We start from the raw sequence: 24,524 nt of genomic DNA on the forward strand, positions 1-24,524 counted from the left end.
GAAATGTTTGGCAACTTTATAATATACTTTGTGTTTCAATTTTTCACCATTTTCAAGGTCTCTGCTTTTTATCAGTGAATGGAGACATACTTGTGTACATCAAGAAGCTTAAAACCTGCACAAAACGAATACTTCTCGCAGCTGATGGGCTGTTACAATGTTATCAGTGCGGACAATCCACCGTGAGATATCAGAACACCGCTGTACAAACCTCTCTCCTATCCTGGACCCCAGGTTAATAGCTCTTACCTACATTGTTACATTATAACAAACTGCAGCTGTGCAAGCAGGACTCGGTCAGAACATTTGTCCAGCCCCTGATGTAAATGAGGTTTCCATTCACTGACAAGCATTTTGAAAATGGTAAAAAACAAACACAAAGTCGATTAGAAAGGTTTTTTTCATTCTACAGAGTTTAAATTTTACTTGCTCAAGAGCGGAAAACAAATATAAGGGGGAACCTTGAGGAGTTGTCGTCAAAATTGGGTTGTGTATTTTAAAGTTGAGGAGGGGGGATCAGGTTTCTCAGTGGACGGGGGGGGGGACGGGGGGGGGGGGGGTGAAAAAAGGATTCATAAAAAAATTATGTGCTAAAACTCTTATCGATGGGTCCCCACGCTCACACGGACCCCGGGAATCGCAGTGCCTGTTCCAAATGGGGAAAATGTAATTAATAGACGGCTCCCTTGGTAATGGGGACTCTGATCCTGTTTTCGGGGTCAGTGGGGGCCGCAGAGGTCAGATTTTTATTATGTGTAATACAAGTCTATGGTGGGAAACCTCATGAACGAGTCCTTCCTGTGTCTTTGTAGCGATAGTCTGACATTAAAGCACAGTAACTCTGGGACCTTCGACTAGTTATATCGCACGTTGTGAGTATATTGTGTCCTCGAACTACGAAATCTCTCGCTGCAAAAATCGCACGGACGCTGCTTCATAAGGAGTCTTATCAGATGCAAAACTTTCTGCGCTGTGTCCCCCTATATAACGACTCGTTACACTCCATGTCACTATTGTAGTTACATCTAAAAGAACGGAAACTATTAATTACTAACCCCCGGCACAGGTCTCAGTCTTTGTCCCTGTTCTCCCCCTTCCTGACAGCAGGGGGCAGCACAGGTCCTTGGAATATCATCGTAACTTCCATTTTCCCAGTAATTCCTTCTATTAACCACTAACCCAGCGACGTAACATTGTCGCAGTTTGTGTTGCATCTGTTGGACGACTCTTTAATGATCTTTTCCTGCAATTATTGATTTCTAATTATTCTTCTGCCAATTACACGTCATGTGACTGATCAGCAATTGTCTCCATCTATTAAGCAGATCAATAATGAACAAAGTAAGAAATCAGAATACCTAAATAATCTCTACAGGACGACACGAGCGGCTGATGTATAGAAATATGTATGTGATGCGTCTTTATAACTGACCTTGGCTCCTCCTACCTGACTCCACCTTATTCTTACTGACTGCTGCAGCGTTACAAGGAGGAAGGCTTTATGTCAATCATTTGAGATTTAAAGGGGATGTCCAGGATTTAGAAAAAAATTATCTGCTTTCTTTTCGTAAACAGCGCCACTCCTGTATATGGCGGTGTCTGGTATTGCAGCTCATCCCTATTTACATGAATATCAGACACAGGCAGACATGGCGCTGTTTTTTTAAAAAGAAAGCACACCCTTTTAAAATGATGGAAAACCCCTTTAACCTAATGCTCGAACTTCAAAAAGAGGTTCTGCAGCAGTGTCAATTGTAAATTTCAGCAGCTGCTAAGGCTGGGTTCACACGGTGCAGTTAAAATGTTTGTGTTTTGCAGCAACCGTAGGAAAAACAGTGGCGATTTGCTGCGAAAAATGTAGTTTGTTTTTTTTGCTGCGACTGCTGCAAAATTGCAAAGATTTGTTGCGTTTTTGGTAATTCACTTCAAAACGCCGCATTTTGGCGCAGTCCCAGAAAAACAAACCGTTTTATTGAACCGAGTGAACCCAGTCAAACGGTTATCTCAGTGCATTAGCATAGTAGTCTAAATTGGTCACATGACACGTCCAGCTCCTCTGAATCTGTGTATAGAATTGTAGTGATAATGTTGCCCCCTAGTGGTCATAAGTGTCCGTGTGATCAGCGTTTCGCTCGTTACCTGATGGTCGGCTGATTCGGATCCTGCAGTGATTTTTCACGGTCGTTGCTTTGTGCATGTGACTCAATCAGTAACGGCTTTGTGTCCATGATCCGGTGTTGGGTCTGAAGGATCGGTCCTGATTATATTTCGCTGTCTGATCTGCGCTTCATTGTCCCGGACAGATGATTATTATTTTATTTATTTTTTTGCATTTAACCCTTCGTGGTCTGGCAGATAACTCTTCCCATCTTGTATTTGTTTTCAGGTTTAGAGAGATGTGATGGTCGGACGTGCAGCGCCCGCGTGACTCGCTCCTGTCCCTGTTCTGCTGGCCGGTTCAGCTTTTCTGCTGCTATTATTATGAGCAAACGCTGGAAGTTTTTTTGTTGTTTTTAGTAGATTTTAAAGATTTTGGGTCAATTTACCACAGCTCTCCAAAGACTTAGTGCCCCCCTCCCCCTATATTCCAGTATAGAAATCATGTGACTTGTGCCGCTTCCCGGGGGTGTTGCACGGTGCCGCCTCCGCTGGGGGTGTTGCACGGTGCCACATACAGAATGGACTCATTGACCATCCGTATACAATGTATAGGGGACAACAATCCCAGACGAAGAAATGAACAGGACAATTATTTATTATTTTGTCTGAGACGTCAAAGGAAATGTGAATAAAATTTACAAAAAAATATAGCGACTCCTCTGTGTTCTTTACACATTTTGCAGCGACGACACCTGAAGTGCCGGAACCCGGAAATAAAATGTGTACCATGTGACATTCAATATCATGGGTAGAATCCACAAACAGTAAAATGACTTTGATCCGGCACCAGTGAGAGCTGGTCGGTGCTGGATTACCAGATATTCTGGGTTATTGGACAGTAATTAAGTCTCTAAAACTGGTGTAAAGGCAGAGAACCTTCCGGAAGTAATATCAATAATATGTGACTGAGAGGCCCCTCCGCACCCGGGCGTGACCGCAGCCCCCGCACCCGACCGCAGCCCCCGCACCCGACCGCAGCCCCCGCACCCGGGCGCGACCGCAGCCTCCGCACCCGGGCGCGACCGCAGCCTCCGCAACCGGGCGCGACCGCAGCCTCCGCACCCCCCATATCGTAGGCCTCCAAACTGTGACTTTCTAGCTGTTTCAAAACTATGAGTCTCAGTATGCTATAAAAACCTGTGGCTGTCAGGATGCTGGGAGTTGTAGTTTATCAATAGTTGGGGACCACCACCTCTATAGCTAGGCCATTAAATCCTATGACTGACCAGCATTCAGGGTGTGGATGTCGTGTCTTTCCTATGATTCATATACAGAACCCCCCCCCCCCATCCCATATTATGACATTGTTACGTAATTCCACCATGTGAGTCACTGTGCAGATTCTGAGGTGTTATCACAGCTGTCGTGTCGTGACTGATGCCCCGCTATCCTCATTAGATGTGAGTGACCGCGGCTGATTCCCGGGAGGTTGTGGTGATGGGCTCCGTCCAGTTACAACTTGTCTAATTGGCTTAATTGATGCTGGGAGGAAAAATAAGGTCCTTTTACACGGGCCAATTATCGGACAAACGAGCGTTCACAGATCATTGCTCTGTGTAAACCGGTAAACTATCCGGCGATGAACGCGCGAACGCTTATTCAACAGCCGATCGTATCGTATATGCAGCACAAAATATCATCGGCAGCGGATCTTTCTGTATAAACGGAGACGCCGACATGATGATAATGTATGGGGACGAGTGATCGTAGTAATGACTGCTCGTCCCCATACATAGATCCTTGTGACCGGAGCAAACGAGCGCCGATCTATGAGCTGTCTCGCTGATCGGCGCTGGTTTTTAAGGCCAATATTGGCCGGTTTAAAAGGACCCTTATGGTTTGTTCACATGCAGCAGTTTTATTGCAGAAATTTCTGCAACACTCCTATTAAACTTAATGGGACTTGAATTCCACGCACCTGCTGCAGAAACAGCCCATTCAGTTGTATGGAACGTATTTACAGTCACAAAAATCTGCCGTGCGTGACCTTTAAAGAGCACCTGTCACCAGCATTTCACCTATTGATCGCTCCTCACCCCTCGCTGGCCGCTGCTGTCAAAAGTTCATTGTCATTATTCCCGCTCCTAAACTCCTCCGACCGTAAATAACAGTCCGCAAACATTCCGCGCCTTTTATGGTCATTTTCCGGCAAGTCCCGTACGTTCCTCTTCTGATGCCCGCCCACCGCTAAAAACTGGCCTGCCCTGAATGGCGAAATCTCATCAGAGAGAGAGAGAGAGCGCGCACGCACCAGTCGTGTATGGTCCGACACCCTTCCCTGCTTCATCCGGGCTAGTTATTCGGATTTAGTGTGTGCTGGGGAGAGGCGAGGAGCTGTCAGTCAAAAGTAAGGAGGCGGAGAAAGGCTTGAGGAATGAAGATATGACCCTTTTCTGCTCATTAGCATACGGCGCGGGAACACTAAAAAACTGAATACTAAAGGTACAGAGCCGACTAAGAAGATAATTCTAGGTTATATAGAAATGATTTTTCACCCACTACCACCAGGTATTGCTGGTTTGATTGGTGAAATGCTGGTGACAGGTTCCCCTTAAATTAGCTTTCTAAAAAGGGAATATTTATGTCTAGGACAGTAACTGATAAAAGGAGTTTTGTAAGTACTGGTCCTGAGTTACAATATGTATTATACTCCAGAGCTGCACTCACTATTCTGCTGGTGGAGTCACTGTGTACATACATTACTTATCCTGTACTGATCCGGAGCTACATCCTGTATTATACTCCAGAGCTGCACTCACTATTCTGCTGGTGGAGTCACTGTGAACATACATTACTTATCCTGTACTGATCCGGAGCTACATCCTGTATTATACTCCAGAGCTGCACTCACTATTCTGCTGGTGGAGTCACTGTGTACATACATTACATTACTTATCCTGTACTGATCCTGAGTTACATCCTGTATTATACTCCAGAGCTGCACTCACTATTCTGCTGGTGGAGTCACTGTGTACATACATTACATTACTTATCCTGTACTGATCCTGAGTTACATCCTGTATTATACTCCAGAGCTGCACTCACTATTCTGCTGGTGGAGTCACTGTGTACATACATTACATTACTTATCCTGTACTGATCCTGAGCTACATCCTGTATTATACTCCAGAGCTGCACTCACTATTCTGCTGGTGGAGTCACTGTGTACATACATTACATTGCTGATCCTGAGTTACAACATGTATTATACTCCAGAGCTGCACTCACTATTCTGCTGGTGGAGTCACTGTGTACATACATTACATTACTTATCCTGTACTGATCCTGAGCTACATCCTGTATTATACTCCAGAGCTGCACTCACTATTCTGCTGGTGGAGTCACTGTGTACATACATTACATTGCTGATCCTGAGTTACAACATGTATTATACTCCAGAGCTGCACTCACTATTCTGCTGGTGGAGTCACTGTGTACATACATTACATTACTTATCCTGTACTGATCCTGAGCTACATCCTGTATTATACTCCAGAGCTGCACTCACTATTCTGCTGGTGGAGTCACTGTGTACATACATTACTTATCCTGTACTGATCCTGAGTTACATCCTGTATTATACTCCAGAGCTGCACTCACTATTCTGCTATCAGTGAATTTTATAAGGGTATGTGCACATGGCTTTTACAGCTGAAATGACAGACTGTTTTCAGGAGAAAACAGCTGCCTCGTTTCAGCCGTAAAAGCTCCTCCTCGTATTATGCGAGGCGTCTGAGACGCTCGTAAATCTTGAGCTGCTCTTCATTGAGTTCAATGAAGAACGGCTCAAATTACGTTGCAAAGAAGTGTCCTGCATATAATGTATATAAGTGTCCTGCACTTCTTTGATGAGGCAGTCATTTTACGCGTCGTCGTTTGACAGCTGTCAAACGACGACGCGTAAATGACAGGTCGTCTGCACAGTACGTCGGCAAACCCATTCAAATGAATGGGCAGATGTTTGCCGACGTATTGTAGCCGTATTTCATAATACGCCTCGTTTATGCCTGAAAATAGGTTGTGTGAACCCAGCCTTAAAGTGACAGTGAATTAACCAAACTGTTCTCAAATAAAGAAGCAATTCATATTATTCACTGTCAGGACTTCTGGTATTTCACATTGGATTACACCTGCTGGATGGAGTAAATGTAGTACAAGACTTTGCGCTTTTCCCAGTGTTTGTTAGTAGGACTGGACCGCCACTTTATATCTGATGTCTCCAGGTCTGTGCTGGAATAGAAAAGCTCCTAGTGTAGAGTTGTGGTCCTTCATCCTTCATCCCCCTCCTCATCATTATAACACGTGGGGTCCCCTGTGCTCAGACTGATGTGTATAATGAGCTCCGGATTAGTCAGTTGTGGAAATAGAAGCAAGAAGAGGCGCAAATGTGACTGATAATTGCTGCAGCCGGCCGGACAGATGCTGAGCAGGTGGTTTTTGGCCTCATAAATTAATATCCGCCGGGGAATTGTTAGGAACTGATGCAGCGCTGACGACCTCCCGGCCACACGTGGAGATACTCTGCAGAATATTGAGGGTTGTTGGGAAGTGGGCAAGAAATGGAGACGGTCACATGCGGCATCCGAATCTACAGATGGGGTGTAAAGTTTGAGCCCTTAAAATAGAATCGTTGGAGTCTTTTGGGTAGAGAGTGAGCTCGGAGCCACACGTGGACCATCCGCATAACCGCCCACAACTTCAGCACGGCCGTGTCTAATGGGGGCGAGATCTGTAGTATCTGTCATATTACCCTGCATTTATTAGTCCAGCAGGAGGACATTGTTGGGCACAGTAATTGTTGGATGAACTATGGCCCCCGCTGTCCATGCTGCTGCCCCCAACAAGATGCCGACGGCTTCTGATCCGTTATACTAGAAACTTAACTTTGCCTGGACAAAATTTCTTTCCATGTTTGCAAATTTAAAGGGGTGGGGCTTTGACAACCTCTCCTTGGTGGGTGGGATTTCAACATAGACCACAATTAATGATCATCTCCTAATCACCCAACACAATAGGGGTCTATTCACATGTTGCAACTGCATCCAAAAAACTCAAGCGTTTTTACCGGTTTGGTGCGTTTTCATGCGGTTGCAGGGATGCGTTTCTGACCGCACCTTAACTGCAGCATGTGAATGGACCCTTATTCGCTACATGTGAATGGACCCTCACCCCATTCCTCTTGAAAACTTGTATACAGTGCATTACTCAGTAGGGGGCGACACTGAGCTCTGGAGGAAACTCCCTATTAGATAAAGGCCCTTCTGCACGGCTGATGATCAGGGGAACGCTCGTTTGTCGGCTGATCCCATCTTTTATGCGGCAGTAAAAATCACTGTTGTCGACCGCGCGTCTCGCCGTGTAAACCGAGAAGCTGCCGCCAACAATATGCAAATGTATTGGAACGAGAGATCTTGTTTGTCCCCCTACAGTACAATGATTGCTCCATGTAAATAGATCGAAATGAGAACCGATCGAAGCGCTATATCGTCATTCGGCGCTCGTTTACCGGCAGCCATCTTTTCCCTGCCATTTTCTACAGCAAAAAATGCCGCGTCCAGACGTAAGCTCTAAGTCCATGAGAAAGTTTAAAACAAACGTGGCTTTTTTTTTAGGTGGCTTTTTTTGGGGCAGTGGCGGCGTGTTTCCCAAACCGCAGAAAACCTGGCTTTGGCGTTTTGAAACCGTATTGAAAAAAAACGTATTTTAAACGCAAGCGGTTTACTGCTTTTTGTTGCATTTTTTTGATGCGGTTGCATAGATTTGTGTATTTATGTAGCGTTTAGGAAGCCACAGCTGGGGACGGGCTCAACAATAATAATAAATAAAAAAAAGATCTAAGGGTCTATTCACACAGTGAGGTGAAATCGCAGTTAATTGCCGCAATTCTAGCGAAACTTGCATCAATAAACCACAACTTCACCTCACTGTTTAAATAGACCCATAGTTTTCATTTACATGAGTTGTTTTTTGTGGCATTTCTCGTCGTAATATTTTTCATATTCACCGCAAAACTGCGCCAATTTTTAAAAACTGCTGGGGTTTTGACAATTGTGGAAAAAACTGCGACAAGGACATTGACTTCCAAAAACAGTGCCACACCTATCCCCAGGTTGTGTCCGGTACTGCAGCTCAGCTCGATTTAATGATCCTGAGCCTCCATCTCCCGTCCGGTAGGTTCTGGGTAATATTCTGTCCTTGTTTCTGGCTCAGCGGACGGATTCCCAATGTCTCCCCAGGTGTAGAACGCTCTGGAAGGGGCCGGGCCCCAGGTGTGAGCATGTGGAGAGGGCTTATTACAGGCTCTTTCCCATGACAACCAGACGTATTGTGACGCCTTCTCTCTCTGTCCTTTTTAAGTGTGACCGCCAGTTATATTTAGATTGTAATGATCAAAGCCGGCACGAGAGAAGAGCGCAGCCCGCCAAGTGCGAGACACGGTCATCAGAGACGAGGGCAGCAAATATTTCCCCAGCGCAGGAAAGACTAGGTCGGGAGACCCCCTAACACGCGACAAGTTCCTGCAGGTGACAACGACCGTCCCCAGACAAGAGATGGGATCCGCAGCTTCAGCGAACAAGCAGAAGACGATCTTCCTGGAGGTGGACGGAAAGGTGCAGAAGGTGCGTTCTACTCCGGTGTCTGATGTACGAGAGTAGAATATTGTGGGGCGACGCTGGAGGGGCCAGAAAGAGTCACCCCGGTGTTAGAAATCTGGCGAAAAGTTCGGCAACTTTTTAGTAGACTTTGAGTTTCAATTCTTCATTATTTGCATAGATCTCTGTTTGCTGTCAGTTAATGATAACATTCTCTCTTTACATTCAGAGGATGTGAAGCTGTACAGACCTAATACTTCTCACAGCTGAGGGTTTGTTACAGTGTATCAGTCTAGGTAAGAGTTACTTATGCCTGCTCAGGACATTCTCAGCTGTGCGTGCAGGACTAGGTCATGACAGGTTTCCAATCACTGACAGCGTGCAGAGATCTTGAAGTATATTATTTGCAGATCTTTTCAATGTGTAAGCTTTATTTACATACGGCCATGACGCGGCACGTTTTTATGGCGGTACGATATTTCAGGTAACCAGCAGATTTACCCGCAACGCCGCGTGGCCGTTAACAAGAAATTAGACAATAGCGCTGCACAGAATGCCGCAATGTTTTCAGCCGCATCGCAGCTGTCAATGCCGCGACTTGGGGCCTTACCCTTACTCTTATGGTAGGGGTGAGTATTGCTTTGATTAAATTTTAAAGGGGTACTCCAATACTGGAGAGGTTATAAATGTGACATTGGTTGGGGTCTAACTGCTGGGAGCGTCACCGATCCCTAGAACAGGGGATCCCAGTCCCCATCCCTTCTCCCCAAGACGACCACAGTGAGGAGGCGTTGTATATTATGGCGGTTGAGCGTGCGCGCTGCCACTCCATACAACTCTGAGAGGTAAAGAACTCCGGCAGCCAAAGGCTTCTTTACTGTAAGAGCAGTGAAACTGGAAGTCACCTCAGAAGCCGCTGTTACCAGACACAGCCGATCACGTCATACATAAGGCGCGTGCACATGGCAGAATACAAGCTCCGGAAATATTCCCCACTAGGAAAGCAAACTTGTACCGCTGTGCACACGGCGTCAGACGGAGCAGCCACATTATATTCTGTCTGATTTGTATGGACTTGTGATTTCGGAGCCAAATGGAGGTACAGGCGCATTCACCTCTATGGCAGCCCAGGAATATGACCGGGGCATCAGCCCCGAATACAAGTTTGATTTAAATGGCGTCTCTAGAAAGGGGCGTGGCCTGTTCGTGGTAGAAGTGCCGCAAATGTATGGCCGGTCATACCGGGGCGGAGCTTGTGCTTCAGAGATATTATTATTATTATTAGAGACATTTATCGTGAATTGTGAGACATTTTATACAAATGTCACGGATATCTCTGAATAAGGCTGAGTTCACACTGGGCAGCGTATCCGCTCTGTACGCCGCAGGGAATTCTGGGTGAAAAACCGAACCAAACTGTGGCACAGTTTTTCACCCGGATCGGCTGCAGCGGTCACATGGGATGAAACGTCATCCCAAGAGGCCGCGCTGTAGGGAGGAACACAGACTTCTGGGTATGTTTTAAAATATTTTTTGTGAGTTGCGTTTTTTGTGGCGAAACCACCGCAAAAAACGCAACTGCTGTTTGTTGTGGGATTTACCTCCCGGCTCCCCATTGAATTCAATTGGGAAAACTCGCAACAAATAAGCAGCGTTTACGCAAATACAATTGACGCTGCCGAATAAAACTCTGCATCGCAGTTCAATTTCTGCTCCGTATTTCCGCAGCGTGTGGATGATATTTGTTTTATCTCATCCGCTTTGCTGCTACTTTATTTGCTGCGGATTTTCCGCAACTAATTCCGTTGCGAAAAAACTGCAGTATGTGAACTGACCCTCAATGTTGTTCACCTCCCCCTATAACCGCCCTCCGCGCTGCCGCTGTTATCTGTATTCACGGTAATGATATATTTACATCGGCCGGTTTATTGTAATTGCGTCAACACTGCGGTAGTTGGGTAAAAAAAATATCACACTTTTTTTTTTTTTCAGATCGTTTTCAGCCAGCAGAGCAGCAGCCGCGACATCCAGCAGATCCTGAGCACATCGGCCGGACTCCCCAGGTAACGGTCATTTACAGAGCTGTGAATTTATACTGTACAATGTCACATGGCGACGCGTCCGTACACCCAGATAGGACTTGTACATTGACATGTTTACCACCAGGCAGACGTCCATTATCCTCGTGGACCGACGAGGCGCCTTGATTGCCAGTGACCCCACCATCCCGGCCAACTGCAAGAAGTGAGTCCATATATCCAAACTGTGTCATCGCCCGGCGTCCACACCATACAATGTGCATCAAATATTTGATATAATTTCAGTTCTCCGTACCGGATCCTCTCTCCGGACGCCTCTCCACAATCCGGTAACGTTCTTCTGATTAACAAATCACCGAAAAGGGATCAAATTGACTTAAAATGACAGAAGAATGTGATACGAGGGCAGGTTACACAGCAGATCCGGGCAGGACAGACACAATGTTATACAAGCCCCATATAATATGTGTATGAAGTGGCTGGAGCGGAAAATAGGAGAATCTGAGCATTTAATGGGACAGCATATCCATACAAGGTTGGCTGATAACAGAGAGCAGCTGCTTATCTGTTCATGTGCAAAGGTCCAAGACGTATCCGTTCAGTTTCTTCCATCCAGCGGATCAGTAACGGTGTTAAAAATGCAAAAAAAAAAAGTCATTTCTGAGCCCGTCCAAAAGTATAAAATCCAGATGTTAAATAACTTCTGACTGTGACACCGGCGTTCCTGAATCTCTGGTGGTTGCGTCTTCAGACAATCGAGATCTTGGTGTTCCGGTAACGTTGTGTCTGCTGGTGTATGACCTGCTCTTTATCTGTCACTTTTACATTCATATGATTGGCCACAGATGTAGTCCGCAACAAATTCTTAGATTCCAGACCTTCCTCGTGTTTTTCCAGATAAAGAAGACTTTTTCCAGACGCTCTTGGTACAAGTTACAGAGGAATTTACCAGGTGGGTGACCAAGACTGGCTGAGGATGATAATACCTGCTATAGACTACACAGATGGTCAGATAGAATATATGGAAGCTATAATGTAATATGATATGGAGATGACTCTGGAGTGCTGATAGCTGGGGGTGACGGTGGTCTCTAAACTCTGTAATATGTGTTTACTATAAATTATACAATTTTACCGCCTGCAGCCACCACTAGAGGGAGCTTACTGAAGACAGATTTATTATGAAGTTCAATGAGAGCTGAAAAAAAATCCGTTGTGAGCTCCCCCTAGTGGTGGCTGCAGGAAGAAGAATGTTATCATGTAACACTTTGGGAGATGTATATATCTGTATGCAGTGAGCTCCCTCTAGTGGGAACTGCAGGTAGGAGAATGTTATCATGTAACTGTATGAGAGCTGTATATATATATATATATATATATATATATATATATATCTCTGTATGTAAGGCGCTTTACCTATTGGTGACTACAGGCAGTATAATGTTATCATGTAACTCTATAGGAGCTGTATATATCTCTGTATGTAAGGAGCTCCCCCTAGTGGTGACTGTAGGCAGCATAATGTTATCATGTAACTCTATGGGAGCTGTATCTCTGTATGTAGTGACTGAAGAAAGCCAAAATGGCTTTGTGAAGGGTAGCAGGGGGTCTGGAGCCCTGAATCAGGAAAAAAATGGTGCTCTGGACTCTGTAAAGATACGTTGTGAATATAGAGACAACTGTTGAACACATTTCCTGTTTTTCTTCTCCACCAGAGCGTTCAGGATTAGCGAGCTGAAGGGAGAAGTCCATGAGCGCCTCACAACATTGGAGCGTAGAATGGAGGGTGAGATGTTGACAAGTGACTCAGTGATGATCCCCTCAGAGATAATTTAGTAGGGCTCCCCTGTTTTATCTTCTAAAAGATAATTTCTATCATATAAATTCAACAGAAAATTTTATAGCAATGAAACAAAATATACACCGTAAAACCGTCCGCCTGACGTTACCAAGTGATTGCGAGTATGTAAAGATTTCCAAAAATGTTCACGAAATTTGTGCAGAACAGAATCTCTTCTTTTTCTGGGGGCTGCATGGATGACGATGACTATAATGGCCGTCCATGTGGGCACCGGGAAAGAGGCCGACAGGAGACGTGTGGTGCGGAGCTTTCCTAGCGTCACTTTAGTGTTATTCTAGAGAGATGCCACCAATGTCTGTGATGAGACCTCTTCATATAAGAAGCCTCGCCCTGTGGCTGATGTCTCCTGTGCTCGTCTTCTAGTTGAAGGTCAGAAAACTATTGACATAGACAAATGTAAGACTGAACTGAAAAAGCTGCGGGATGAAATGGAGGAAAGAGGTAACAGGTCAGTGACATCCTGCTCTGCCGGCGTCAACTATGATGAAAGGTAAAACCTATGGTTGATTTTATGCAAAAATGTGATTGACGTGTCACTGTGTGAAGCACTGCTGTTACATGGATGTCCTGTGATTGACAGGTGTCACTGCTGTTACATGGATGTCCTGTGATTGACAGGTGTCACTGCTGTTACATGGATGTCCTGTGATTGACAGGTATCACTGCTGTTACATGGATGTCCTGTGATTGACAGGTGTCACTGCTGTTACATGGATGTCCTGTGATTGACAGGCGTTGCTGCTATTACATGGATGTCCTGTGATTGACAGGTGTCACTGCTGTTACATGGATGTCCTGTGATTGACAGGTGTCACTGCTGTTACATGGATGTCCTGTGATTGACAGGTGTCACTGCTGTTACATGGATGTCCTGTGATTGACAGGTGTCACTGCTGTTACATGGATGTCCTGTGATTGACCGGTGTCACTGCTGTTACATGGATGTCCTGTGATTGACAGGTGTCGCTGCTGTTACATGGATGTCCTGTGATTGACAGGCGTTGCTGCTGTTACATGGATGTCCTGTGATTGACAGGTGTCACTGCTATTACACGGATGTCCTGTGATTGACAGGTGTCACTGCTATTACATGGATGTCCTGTGATTGACAGGTGTCACTGCTGTCACATGGATGTCCTGTGATTGACAGGTGTCACTGCTGTTACATGGATGTCCTGTGATTGACAGGTGTCACTGCTGTTACATGGATGTCCTGTGATTGACAGGTGTCACTTCTGTTACATGGATGTCCTGTGATTGACAGGTGTCACTGCTGTTACATGGATGTCCTGTGATTGACAGGTGTCACTGCTATTACATGGATGTCCTGTGATTGACAGGTGTTGCTGCTATTACATGGATGTCCTGTGATTGACAGGTGTCACTGCTATTACATGGATGTCCTGTGATTGACAGGTGTCACTGATGTTACATGGATGTCCTGTGATTGACAGGTGTCACTGCTGTTACATGGATGTCCTGTGATTGACAGGTGTCACTGCTGTTACATGGATGTCCTGTGATTGACAGGTGTCACTGCTGTTACATGGATGTCCTGTGATTGACAGGTGTCACTGCTATTACATGGATGTCCTGTGATTGACAGGCGTCACTGTTATTACACGGATTTCCTGTGATTGACAGGTGTCACTGCTATTACATGGATGTCCTGTGATTGACAGGTGTCACTGCTGTTACATGGATGTCCTGTGATTGACCGGTGTCACTGCTGTTACATGGATGTCCTGTGATTGACAGGTGTCGCTGCTGTTACATGGATGTCCTGTGATTGACAGGCGTTGCTGCTGTTACATGGATGTCCTGTGATTGACAGGCGTCGCTGCTATTACATGGATGTCCTGTGATTGACAGGTGTCACTGCTGTTACATGGATGTCCTGTGATTGACAGGTGTCACTGCTGTTACATGGATGTCCTGTGATTGACAGGCGTCGCTGCTATTACATGGATGTCCTGTGATTGACAGGTGTCACTGCTGTTACATGGATGTCCTGTGATTGACAGGTGTCACTGCTGTTACATGGATGTCCTGTGATTGACAGGTGTCACTGCTATTACATGGATGTCCTGTGATTGACAGGTGTCACTGCTGTTACATGGATGTCCTGTGATTGACAGGTGTCACTGCTGTTACATGGATGTCCTGTGATTGACAGGTGTCACTGCTGTTACATGGATGTCCTGTGATTGACAGGTGTCACTGCTATTACATGGATGTCCTGTGATTGACAGGCGTCACTGCTATTACATGGATTTCCTGTGATTGACAGGTGTCACTGCTATTACACGGATGTCCTGCGATTGTCAGGCGTCACTGGTATTACACGGATTTCCTGTGATTGACAGGCGTCACTGGTATTACACGGATTTCCTGTGATTGACAGGTGTCACTATGAGTGATGTTGCTTTGTTACACTGATTACGCTTTCTTCACGTCTTTTTCAGCAGATTGAGCTGTGCTTGTAAATATAACCGCTCTGGAGACATCATCCGGATAAACCCACGTAGGGATGTTCCCAATTACCCCAAGGTAAACCAGTGACTAATCCTATACACAAACCATGGTGACAGCCAATATTTAGCCCGTTACTCGTCTACATGTATGACCTAATATTTAATGTATAATTTCCACTGACCACCGCAACCAATCAGCATCTATCGGTCTAATCCATGAATGTATCCGATTGGCTGTTGTAACAAGATGTATGTGAATGAACAATTCGCCTGAATTCCAACAGAAATATTATAGAATTATTCGGAGGGAGGACGCAGCTATTGCTGCAGTGTTTTTACCATGTTTGGATGTTCCGGGAGGGATTTTGTGTGACTCAGACGAGTACACAGGACATGATGACAACCAATGTCCTATACACTCCATCCGTACAATGGGAGGGGTATCCTCTATGTGACGCATCCGTGATATTGTGGGGTCTTTTATTCCGCAGTACACGTTGTCTTCTGAGACCATCGAGACCCTGAAGAATCCCACCTTCGATGTCTGGCACTGGGAATATAATGAGGTTTGTTGTGATGAAATAAAATAACATCTGCATCTTTGCCCCAACCGTAACCACAGCCTTTATATGGGTCAGTGACCCGTCCACTCGGGTGAGGAGGGGGCTGCATGTGACGGGGCAGAGCCATGATTGGAGGAGGGGAATGGAGACCAGGTCACAGAGTGATTGTTACAGAGTGGAAGGAGCAGGGTCACCCAGCAGTACAGAGTATTTCAGGAGAGGAGTGTGATGATCTTATGGGGGCGGTCCCCCCCTGATGATGATGGCGAGCTGTACAGTAACGACCATTGAGCTGCTTCTGTTGGATAATCCGGAATGTTTGTTATTTGTCCAGTGGATGCCGGATTAAGAGAAGTTTAATGACGTTTTTCTAAGCCTGACATGATGGGTGTTGTAGTTCTCCCAGACTGCAGTTAGTTGAGCAGCAGAGTGTAATCCGTCTATAGGGACCAGCAGCCTCCAGGACAGGTTTACTATAGTCGTGGGAGCTCGGCAGGCAGACCCATAACGTCCGTCTCCCCGCACACAATCTATAGGTGCTGCCATATGGGGTGCGGCTGCTCATGTCGCCTTCTTGTCTGCACAGATGCTGAGCTGTCTGGAGTTTATGTATCATGACCTGGGACTTGTTCGAGAATTCAACATGAACCCCATCACCCTGAAGCGCTGGCTGGTACGTACCCCAAAATAAGCCAAGATGGCGACGCTGATACATCTATGCACAGGAGACATGAAGCACGCGATGGGGGGGGGGGGGATTGTAAATAAATTGTGAAAAATTCTTCGTTATGACTGTTTCTGGGTGACAACCATTATAGCTCCCAGAGAGTCCTGAACGGTAAGTTGGACTAGTTATTTGATGCCTTCGCTCTACAACACTTTATAACTGGACAGACTTTTATGCAGGATCATGGAAAAGCTGGGTGGCAGCGACATGTTGCTTTGACCACCATTGTAATTGTGATGAAAATGGTGTTTGTTTTTTTACGCAGACCTAAACAGTTTTTAAAAGTTTCAACATAAAAGGGCCGTGGTTAAGAGGAGACATTGGCGCGTATTTACTATGACAGGCGAATCTCACGCCGTTATAAGTAAATGAGTGGCGTGAGATTTGGGCCAAATTTATTGAACGGCTCACGGCTCTTCGTACGTTTTGCCGCATTTTAATCTGACAGGAAGAAAATCAACTCTATGCAGCTACGAGCAGGTGCAGATTGGCGCCATTTCCCCCCCGTTTTTCCTAAATACGGGCCACTTTTTCAGTCCCTTTCCAAATTTGGCGAGAGCGGTCACGAAGTTGTTGCACGTCACCGTATCAAAATGAACGTGGAGAAAAAAACGCATCATATTAGACGTGCGCCATTTTTGCCAAAAATCATTGGTGTCCAGGTCCGCCAGCCATGCGGTGACGTTACTAAATCTATAACTACGACACTTTGGATAATTCTCCTTCCTGTTCTGACTTTACTCGCCGCTCGCTAACATTTTTGCGATTTTTCCTTTCGTAGTTGTGCATCCAAGAAAATTACCGCACCAACCCGTTCCACAACTTCCGGCACTGCTTCTGCGTGACGCAGATGATGTACGGGATGATTCACCTCTGCGAGCTCCAGGTCTGGATGATAAAGTGGAGCCACTAACCCAGTATTAGAATTATATCTGATTCTGGGAAAGCTGGGTAACAACCAAAATGGCCACCATTACATTTCCCTTTCCCAGGAAAGCCGGGTGATAAACCCCTGTGGCGGCTGTAATGGGGGGGGGGGGGGGGGGGTCACCCATCTTTCCCAAAAACACAATGCACTGGATCTAAGATGTAACGACCTCACGTGTAGTTTTTGATCCTCGTTCAGGGCCGGCTGTCGCTCGAGGAGTTGGCGGTTCTCATGACGGCCGCTGTGTGTCATGATCTTGATCATCCGGGATACAACAACACGTAAGTTTATCCCTACGAAGCCCATAAGTCCCTGCCCCACAATCCCGATCTACCGCAAGAAGCAAGTGTAACTTCCCTCCGATAGATTGCTAGTTCTTGTGTTCAGATCCTGGAGATTTTTTTTTATAATGACATTGATTCCTAAATCCATGGTTATTTCAGGTACCAGATTAACGCGCACACAGAGCTGGCGATTCGTTACAATGATATATCTCCTCTGGAGAACCATCACTGCGCCGTGGCGTTCCACATCCTGGCCCAACCGGAAAACAACATCTTCAGTAATATTTCCTCCGAGTTCTTCAAACAGATCCGACAGGTGAGACGTGGACATCAGGGGGACGGGTGCACTGCACAGGTCAGACGTGAACAGGGGGGGACGGGACTGCACAGGTCAGACGTGGACATCAGGGGGGGGCGGGGGGACTGCACAGGTCAGACGTGGACATGACGGGGACGGGTGGACTGCACAGGTCAGACGTGGACATCGGGGGGGGGGGACGACTGCACAGGTCAGACGTGGACATGGGGGGGGCGACTGCACAGGTCAGACGTGGACATCAGGGGGATGGGGGGGGACTGCACAGGTCGCCGATGGGTTTTACATTTCAGAAGTTCTAATTTTCGGGTATTTTCTTCCTAACAGTCGATCATTCGCCTGATTCTCGCCACGGACATGGCTCGGCACAGCGACATCTTGGAGTCTTTTAAAAAGGTCATTTCAAACTTCAACTTCGGCAATGAGGAACATGTGAAAACGGTAAATCCCGGAGTCCCATCCCCCGGCCGGAGTCTTGTATTTATCTTGGTCTCCTCCATGTGTACCAGCTGCTGGGCGACCGCCACTATTTACTACCTATAACGGTGGTCACCCAGCTTTCCAGACCCCGACTGGTTTATATATCGCCATGGTTATGTCCAGTTAAGTTTCTTCTCTTCTACTGCCCTGTAAGTGTCAGAATCCTCCCTGCCCCCCATCATCACTACATTGTCCCATATCAGGGGTGCTGAGAACCCCCAGAGACCTCACTGCACATTGTAACGTCTTTCCCTCCCCCCCCCCCTCTCGCTCTCCTGTTACATGGGCCAATGATCGGGCAAACGCTCATTCATCGAGAATTACAAATCATCGTTGTCGGCAGCTCATCTCCTGTGTAATCCGGGAGACGCGCTGCCCCCATAACGAAAATGTATAGGGACGAGTGATCGTAGTAAGGAGCGCGCACCCCTCTACATATCCAATCACTGCTCCGTGTGGAAGGAGGAAATGAGCGTCAATCAACGAGCGGTCTCCTTGATCGGCGCTCGATCGTTACTGTGTCGGTCATTACGGTATTTTGGAATTTCTATGAACCTGGAAGCTCTGGATGAACATTGCTCTATAGGTCTCTCCCAACAATGTTACAGTACATGGACTATAAATGGTAAAATGAGCGCGTGGGATAAAACCTGGGGTGCGTGCGGCTTCTGGAATCTCTTCAGTAATGATGGTTTTAGTTAATACTTGAAGGGGTTTCCCACTCAGCCCATTTATCATCATCAACCACAGAGTATTTAAGTGTATGATCACTGGGACTCCGATCCTGTCCATAAAAAGGGACAGAGAAGAGGCGCCACGATTTTTTTGATTCTGTTTTAATGGTAAATTAGCCCAACACAAAAACAGAACCTTTTAACAGGATGCAAAAACGTGGTGTGAACCTGGACTTATCTGTCCCCTAAAACAGCGCTGGGAATGCTGGGAGATTTTATTGCGGTGACGGCCGATGTTCTGTTCTCTGTTGCAGCTGCAGATGGTGCTGATAAAATGCTGCGATATTTCCAATGAAGTGCGTCCCACAGAGGTGGCGGAGCCCTGGGTGGACTGTCTGCTGGAGGAGTATTTCATGCAGGTGTGTCTATATTACTGTCATCTGATATAGGCTGTAACAAAGTCTACTCACCCTGCGCTGCAAGAGCGACACCTACAGGTGAGCACAGGTTACTGCCCCTAGAAAAACTGCATCGCATAGGGAGAGGTGGACAAGGGACTGTGAGGGTAAGGCCGCAGCATAATACAGTAGCAGCAGCGTGGATGAGATCTGGAGATCTGAAGGACTCTCATCCACACGAAAAAATCCACGGAAAAAACGTTCAGAAACTGACCGGTGCGTTTTTTATATCTGCAGTATGTCAATCTATGCTGCAGAATTGCTTTTGTTGCGGGTTCTCCCCTGGGGGGGGGGGGGGGAGGGTAAAACCCGCAACAAATAACAGATGTTGCAATTTTTGTGGTGGAAAAGTTGTGATTCTGACGCAAAAAACACAACTCAGCCCATAAACGTAGTCTTCGATATAAACCCCCCCCCCAAAAAAAATTTTTTTCATCTCCTGTCGGATTATTTTTTTCCATTCAATTACAGACCATTTTCAAGATCTCTGCTTGCTGTGAGTGAATGGTAACATTCTTAAAATCCATCCAGCGATATCCGCTATAATGTGAAGTCTTGATCAGATAGACCGTGCAAACCAATAGAAAATATCTGCAGTTACATGGCCGTGCCAATACTCGTACAACCTTCCAGCCGGGCGCGGGATGAGCTGGAGTGATTGATCTGTTCACTGCAGATCACTTTACTACCGCTTATGTTTTTCTTTACAGAGTGATCGGGAGAAGTCAGAGGGTCTCCCGGTGACCCCATTTATGGATCGTGAAAAAGTCACAAAACCCAAAGCCCAGATCGGATTTATTAAATTTGTTCTGATTCCGATGTTTGAGACGGTCATGAAGGTACGAGCGCTTCACCTAATAATGTACAACTGTGGGAAGAAGAGGAAGTGACGTACAATATATCCCCAGGAGAGACCCCAGAACAGGATGATACAAGCTGCTCCGCACCTCCAGGACTCCACAGGATTTGCTGCTAAGCAGAATTTTTCTTCGTCCACATTTTGATCAAACTGTATAACCCCCTTGTTGCTGCACTACATCCCCCCACATGCAGAGACAGGAGCTTTTTCACCTCTTCACATGGTTGTGGGGGAGGGGGGTGAGGCACAGCGCCAAGGTGGTAAGCCTGGTAGCAAGGGTGCTAATGGACGGCTCCCCCTACAGGTAGCGTTACAGCGGCAGAGGTGCGGTCCTGCACCCACATGTGTTACATATGGATTTTGCTGCAGATTCACTGCGGATTTCACCCTTTCCACACTGAAAAGAGCGGAATCCGCTGTGAACAGCCGCAACGGAATGAGCATGCTGCGGATTTTGAGCATGCGCGCTCTGATTTCCATGGGGAAAATGTTCAACACATGGCTGGTCCTGTAATACCTGGTCTTCTATGCACAAATCCACATGGAAAATATGCAGGATTTCCGTCCCGTGTGCAGGGGGCAGAAAATAATTAGTAGTCTTAGGATGGATGAGCCATATTACACGTCACCAGGAGAACTGATAAACTGCTGAAGGGGGCGACTCAAGGTCTTAGATTTACTGGGCATTAATATCGATAGGGATGATGTATTCTAGCCAGTGTTGTCCCATTTACCCATAATCCCACTTCCCTGTTCTTGACATCTATTACAGCTCTTCCCACAGATAGAAGAGGTCATGGTGCGCCCTCTACAGGAGGCAGGAGATCATTACGAGGAGCTCATGCAGCTAGAAGAGGCAATGGCAGAGGTGAGTTGTGTGAATACGTGTTTGATCAGACGCCATCGTGATTATTACGTGATATTCGCTATTAATTAAAACAAGAAAATAACCATTAATAAGGCATCAGTTAAAGGTTAGAATCCGTCACATGATAAACGTTGTTCTTTTTTAGCCTGTAGGTGGCGCTGTTCTAGCAGCCTGCAAATACCTACATGTATAAGGGCAGAAGATGTATCTGTATTTCCTCCGCACTCACACTAGGTGGCGCCATCTTCTCTCTCCACATTTCTAACCACTCGGGACGGCGGAATATTGAGATTTTGCATTTTATTGGTCAAATTGTTTTATGAGATGTGATCGAACATGAGCAGATTCCACCACTAGATATCAGGATAAGGCCACACACTTGGATGTACGTTTTTAAAGCGATATCGGCAGTTTTGCTCAAAGGGATCACTACATTAATTGTGGGGATCAGTGCATCCCTATATCCATAACTATGGACACCACCATTCTTTACACTGCTGCTTGGATTAAGACAGAGTGGAGTCTAAAGAGAGATTAGATAACAGAAAAATGTATGAATTTTAATTTACACTCAAAACGGGAGAGAAACTGCATCAAAACGACGCCGGTGGACACATAACGTTTACTGTATACAAGGGGTTAAAAGGAAACCCTACAAACTTTATATGACGCATTCTATTCTCCCGTTTTAATGCGCAGCACTTTCCTGATCATCTTTGTTTTCTCACTGGTGTTTTAGTTACATGGAGAGGACAAAATGATTATGAAATACATCCGCTTTCTGCTGAGTTTGTGCTTATATACACAGCATTCTGAACAAGCGGAGCTGCAGTGTAAAGCATAAGGGACAGAGCAGCAGCCTGAGCCTCTGTTGAGAGAGGAAGTGGATTTCAGACTCCACTAGACAATGCAGCTGAGCTGGAGTCACTGATCATAGCTGAGCCCCTAATGGATCGAAGCGATCGTCACCTTTGGTTGTTTCCATTGGAATCATACCAATAATCGCTAATGGGAACGATCCGTCAGTCTCATGGCGCTCGCGTCACGTCTAATGCGTCGATCAGTAAATTTGGGATATAAGCGCAGACGTAACAGCAGGAGAGCATTTAGTGCAGCAATCAGTAAAACCAGCAGGGGGCAGTCTACTTGTTAAAGCACCTTCATGGCAAATAAGTTATGAAATGGGCTTTGAGTTTGGCGGTGCGATACGATGTAACGGAGCGTGAAAGCTTCTCAGCACAGAGTCCATCGGAAATTGTTTTCCGGACGTGATTTAATGTTTTTTACTTTTTTTTTTTTTCCTCCTCCGCAGGTCCAACAGAAAAAAGCAGAGATCCTGTCCGGTGGAGGCAAAGCGAAGCGAAACATAGAAATCTTGTAGATGTGCAAAATTTACTTTCCCATGTGCAAGAACCAGGGTAAACCTGGCGGCGCGGCCCCGAGCCCCCGGTGCCATCAGCAGAAGGCGATGATTAATATTACTGACCTCTCCGGCAGTCCACGGACTGGCGCTCGCGCTGTTTTCTTAAACACGTAATTGATGTTGCGTTCAAAGTCTCTCCTTTTTCTTGCCAGATCTGCGCCTTTAAACAGCAGGGGTGCAGCTCTCGGTTTCTTGGACTCGGTATTTGGGGGAATATGTTGGGAGTCATTAAATAAGGATTAGCCCCGTTCAACGCTCAGACGCCGGGTTAAAATAACAACAGATCTTGGCAGCTCCTCCGCTGACGGATCGCTGCATTTTCTGAATGGAACCGCGCCTCCTCCTCCTCGCCTGCAGTCCGCGTCTCCCCTGCGTCCGACGTTCACTCCATATTCAGGGATTCTGTACTTTTCACATCTCTCATTTTCTTTGTGGTTTCGCAGGGCAGCAGATTACGGGGCTATTCCCGGAGCCCCCATAGATTGAAGTAGCGTTTCTCACAGGCTGTATTCAAATAAAAAGTGTATTCATCTTACCGTTTCCAATGTGATTATTTCCATTTACAGCGATATTATCACATCTGCAGGGGGTTTATAGCTCTAGATCTGGAATAGAATGTCTAAATGACAGTAAAGACTGACAGGCAGAGCAGGGGTCGGGTGTAACTTTCTATATATGCCATTTACATCTGTGACCACCTTAGGCTCTATTTGCATTTGGTTTTTTTTATACGTCGGGAGTATTCCGCAATGTATACGTCTGATGTATGCCACTGTATGTAGTGGTATCCATCGGCCACAATGTTAAGAGTATACTGCGTGGTATATATAATTTTTGTGGCAGCCGCTATATAGAGAAGTGCAGTCTGCTGCTCTTATACATTAAAACAAAAAAAGTGGCAACACATACCACCCCACCAGAGGGATACTCTTTTGTCCTCATTGGGTGAATCAGGGGTCTATGGCGTGGGATCAGATTAAAAAAACAAAAAGAAAGAAACGCAGGCGGCTAATGTGCTGCATGGCAACTGCCAGAATCCAAACCTGACCCAATAGTGGAACTTGCCGAATACTGTAACGACCTCCGATCTCACCCACCCCCAATAACAAGACTTCTGCAGTCACTCAGTTGGCACAATAAAATCCGCCCCATGCCCTGAGGACTGTGGGCACCCGACGCTGGTGCCAGCTCAGACAGAAGGAAAATAGCTGAAACACCGGCTACGACTCCGGAAAGTCCCATTAAATACTGAAAACAATAGGGACCCGGAAATGAAAAGCAGGTCAGGAAAAATGCGTGTGTGTAATGTCCCGGTCTGAGCGCGACAAGTCTGGACGGTAAGAAAACACGAAGATAAAACAGGCGCTGCGCCCAGCGTCACCCCATAGAAGGCCACGATAAACTTCACAGGGTAACGGCCGCTGCCCCTGCTCAGTATTATTCGTCAGTCGCTTCTTAGGTTAAATCAATAGCACAATTTCCTCCTTAGACGGAGCGCAGCTAATTATCCCGAAGATTCTCGAGTGTTTGAGAATGTGCCAAAAATGATAAAAAGCAAAGTCTGCGCCTCGGAGTATACGGACGCCTCGGAGTATACGGACGCCTCGGGGTACACGGACGCCTCGGGGTACACGGACGCCTCGGAGTAAAGGGACGCCTCGGAGTAAAGGGACGCCTCGGAGTAAAGGGACGCCTCGGAGTATACGGACGCCTCGGAGTATACGGCCGCCTCGGAGTAAACGGACGCCTCGGAGTATACGGCCGCCTCGGAGTAAACGGACGCCTCGGAGTATACGGCCGCCTCGGGGTATACGGAC

The 24,524-nt window shown here is 46.4% G+C and overlaps 2 protein-coding genes across 4 annotated transcripts in view; both read left to right on the plus strand.

The window, feature by feature from the left end:
- SLC37A2 (solute carrier family 37 member 2) overlaps nt 1-2,790 on the plus strand; it is a 56,394-nt gene extending 53,604 nt beyond the window's left edge. The window contains exons 18-19 of one of the 3 annotated variants that reach the window (XM_075839213.1): nt 813-872; nt 2,387-2,790. In XM_075839213.1, coding sequence (XP_075695328.1) covers nt 813-858 — 46 coding nt within the window. In that variant the 3' untranslated portion in view covers nt 859-872; nt 2,387-2,790. Of the gene's footprint in view, nt 1-812; nt 873-1,325; nt 1,407-2,386 lie in introns of all 3 variants that reach the window. The other 2 variants (XM_075839214.1, XM_075839215.1) reach the window with 2 other exon arrangements.
- Nucleotides 2,791-8,474: 5,684 nt separating this feature from the next.
- Nucleotides 8,475-23,242, plus strand: LOC142662406 (high affinity cGMP-specific 3',5'-cyclic phosphodiesterase 9A-like). The gene is made up of 18 exons (XM_075840623.1): nt 8,475-8,780; nt 10,746-10,816; nt 10,920-10,997; nt 11,078-11,121; nt 11,690-11,744; nt 12,508-12,578; nt 13,017-13,101; nt 15,119-15,203; nt 15,619-15,693; nt 16,277-16,363; nt 17,199-17,303; nt 17,544-17,626; nt 17,789-17,945; nt 18,273-18,386; nt 19,414-19,518; nt 20,268-20,396; nt 21,189-21,284; nt 22,597-23,242. The coding sequence occupies exons 1-18, from the start codon at nt 8,712-8,714 to the stop codon at nt 22,663-22,665; spliced, it is 1,578 nt and encodes a 525-aa protein (XP_075696738.1). The 5' UTR covers nt 8,475-8,711; the 3' UTR covers nt 22,666-23,242.
- The last annotated feature ends 1,282 nt before the right edge of the window (nt 23,243-24,524 follow it).

This window comes from Rhinoderma darwinii, chromosome 10 (genome assembly GCF_050947455.1).
Source record: "Rhinoderma darwinii isolate aRhiDar2 chromosome 10, aRhiDar2.hap1, whole genome shotgun sequence".
NCBI classification, from domain to species: domain Eukaryota; kingdom Metazoa; phylum Chordata; class Amphibia; order Anura; family Rhinodermatidae; genus Rhinoderma; species Rhinoderma darwinii.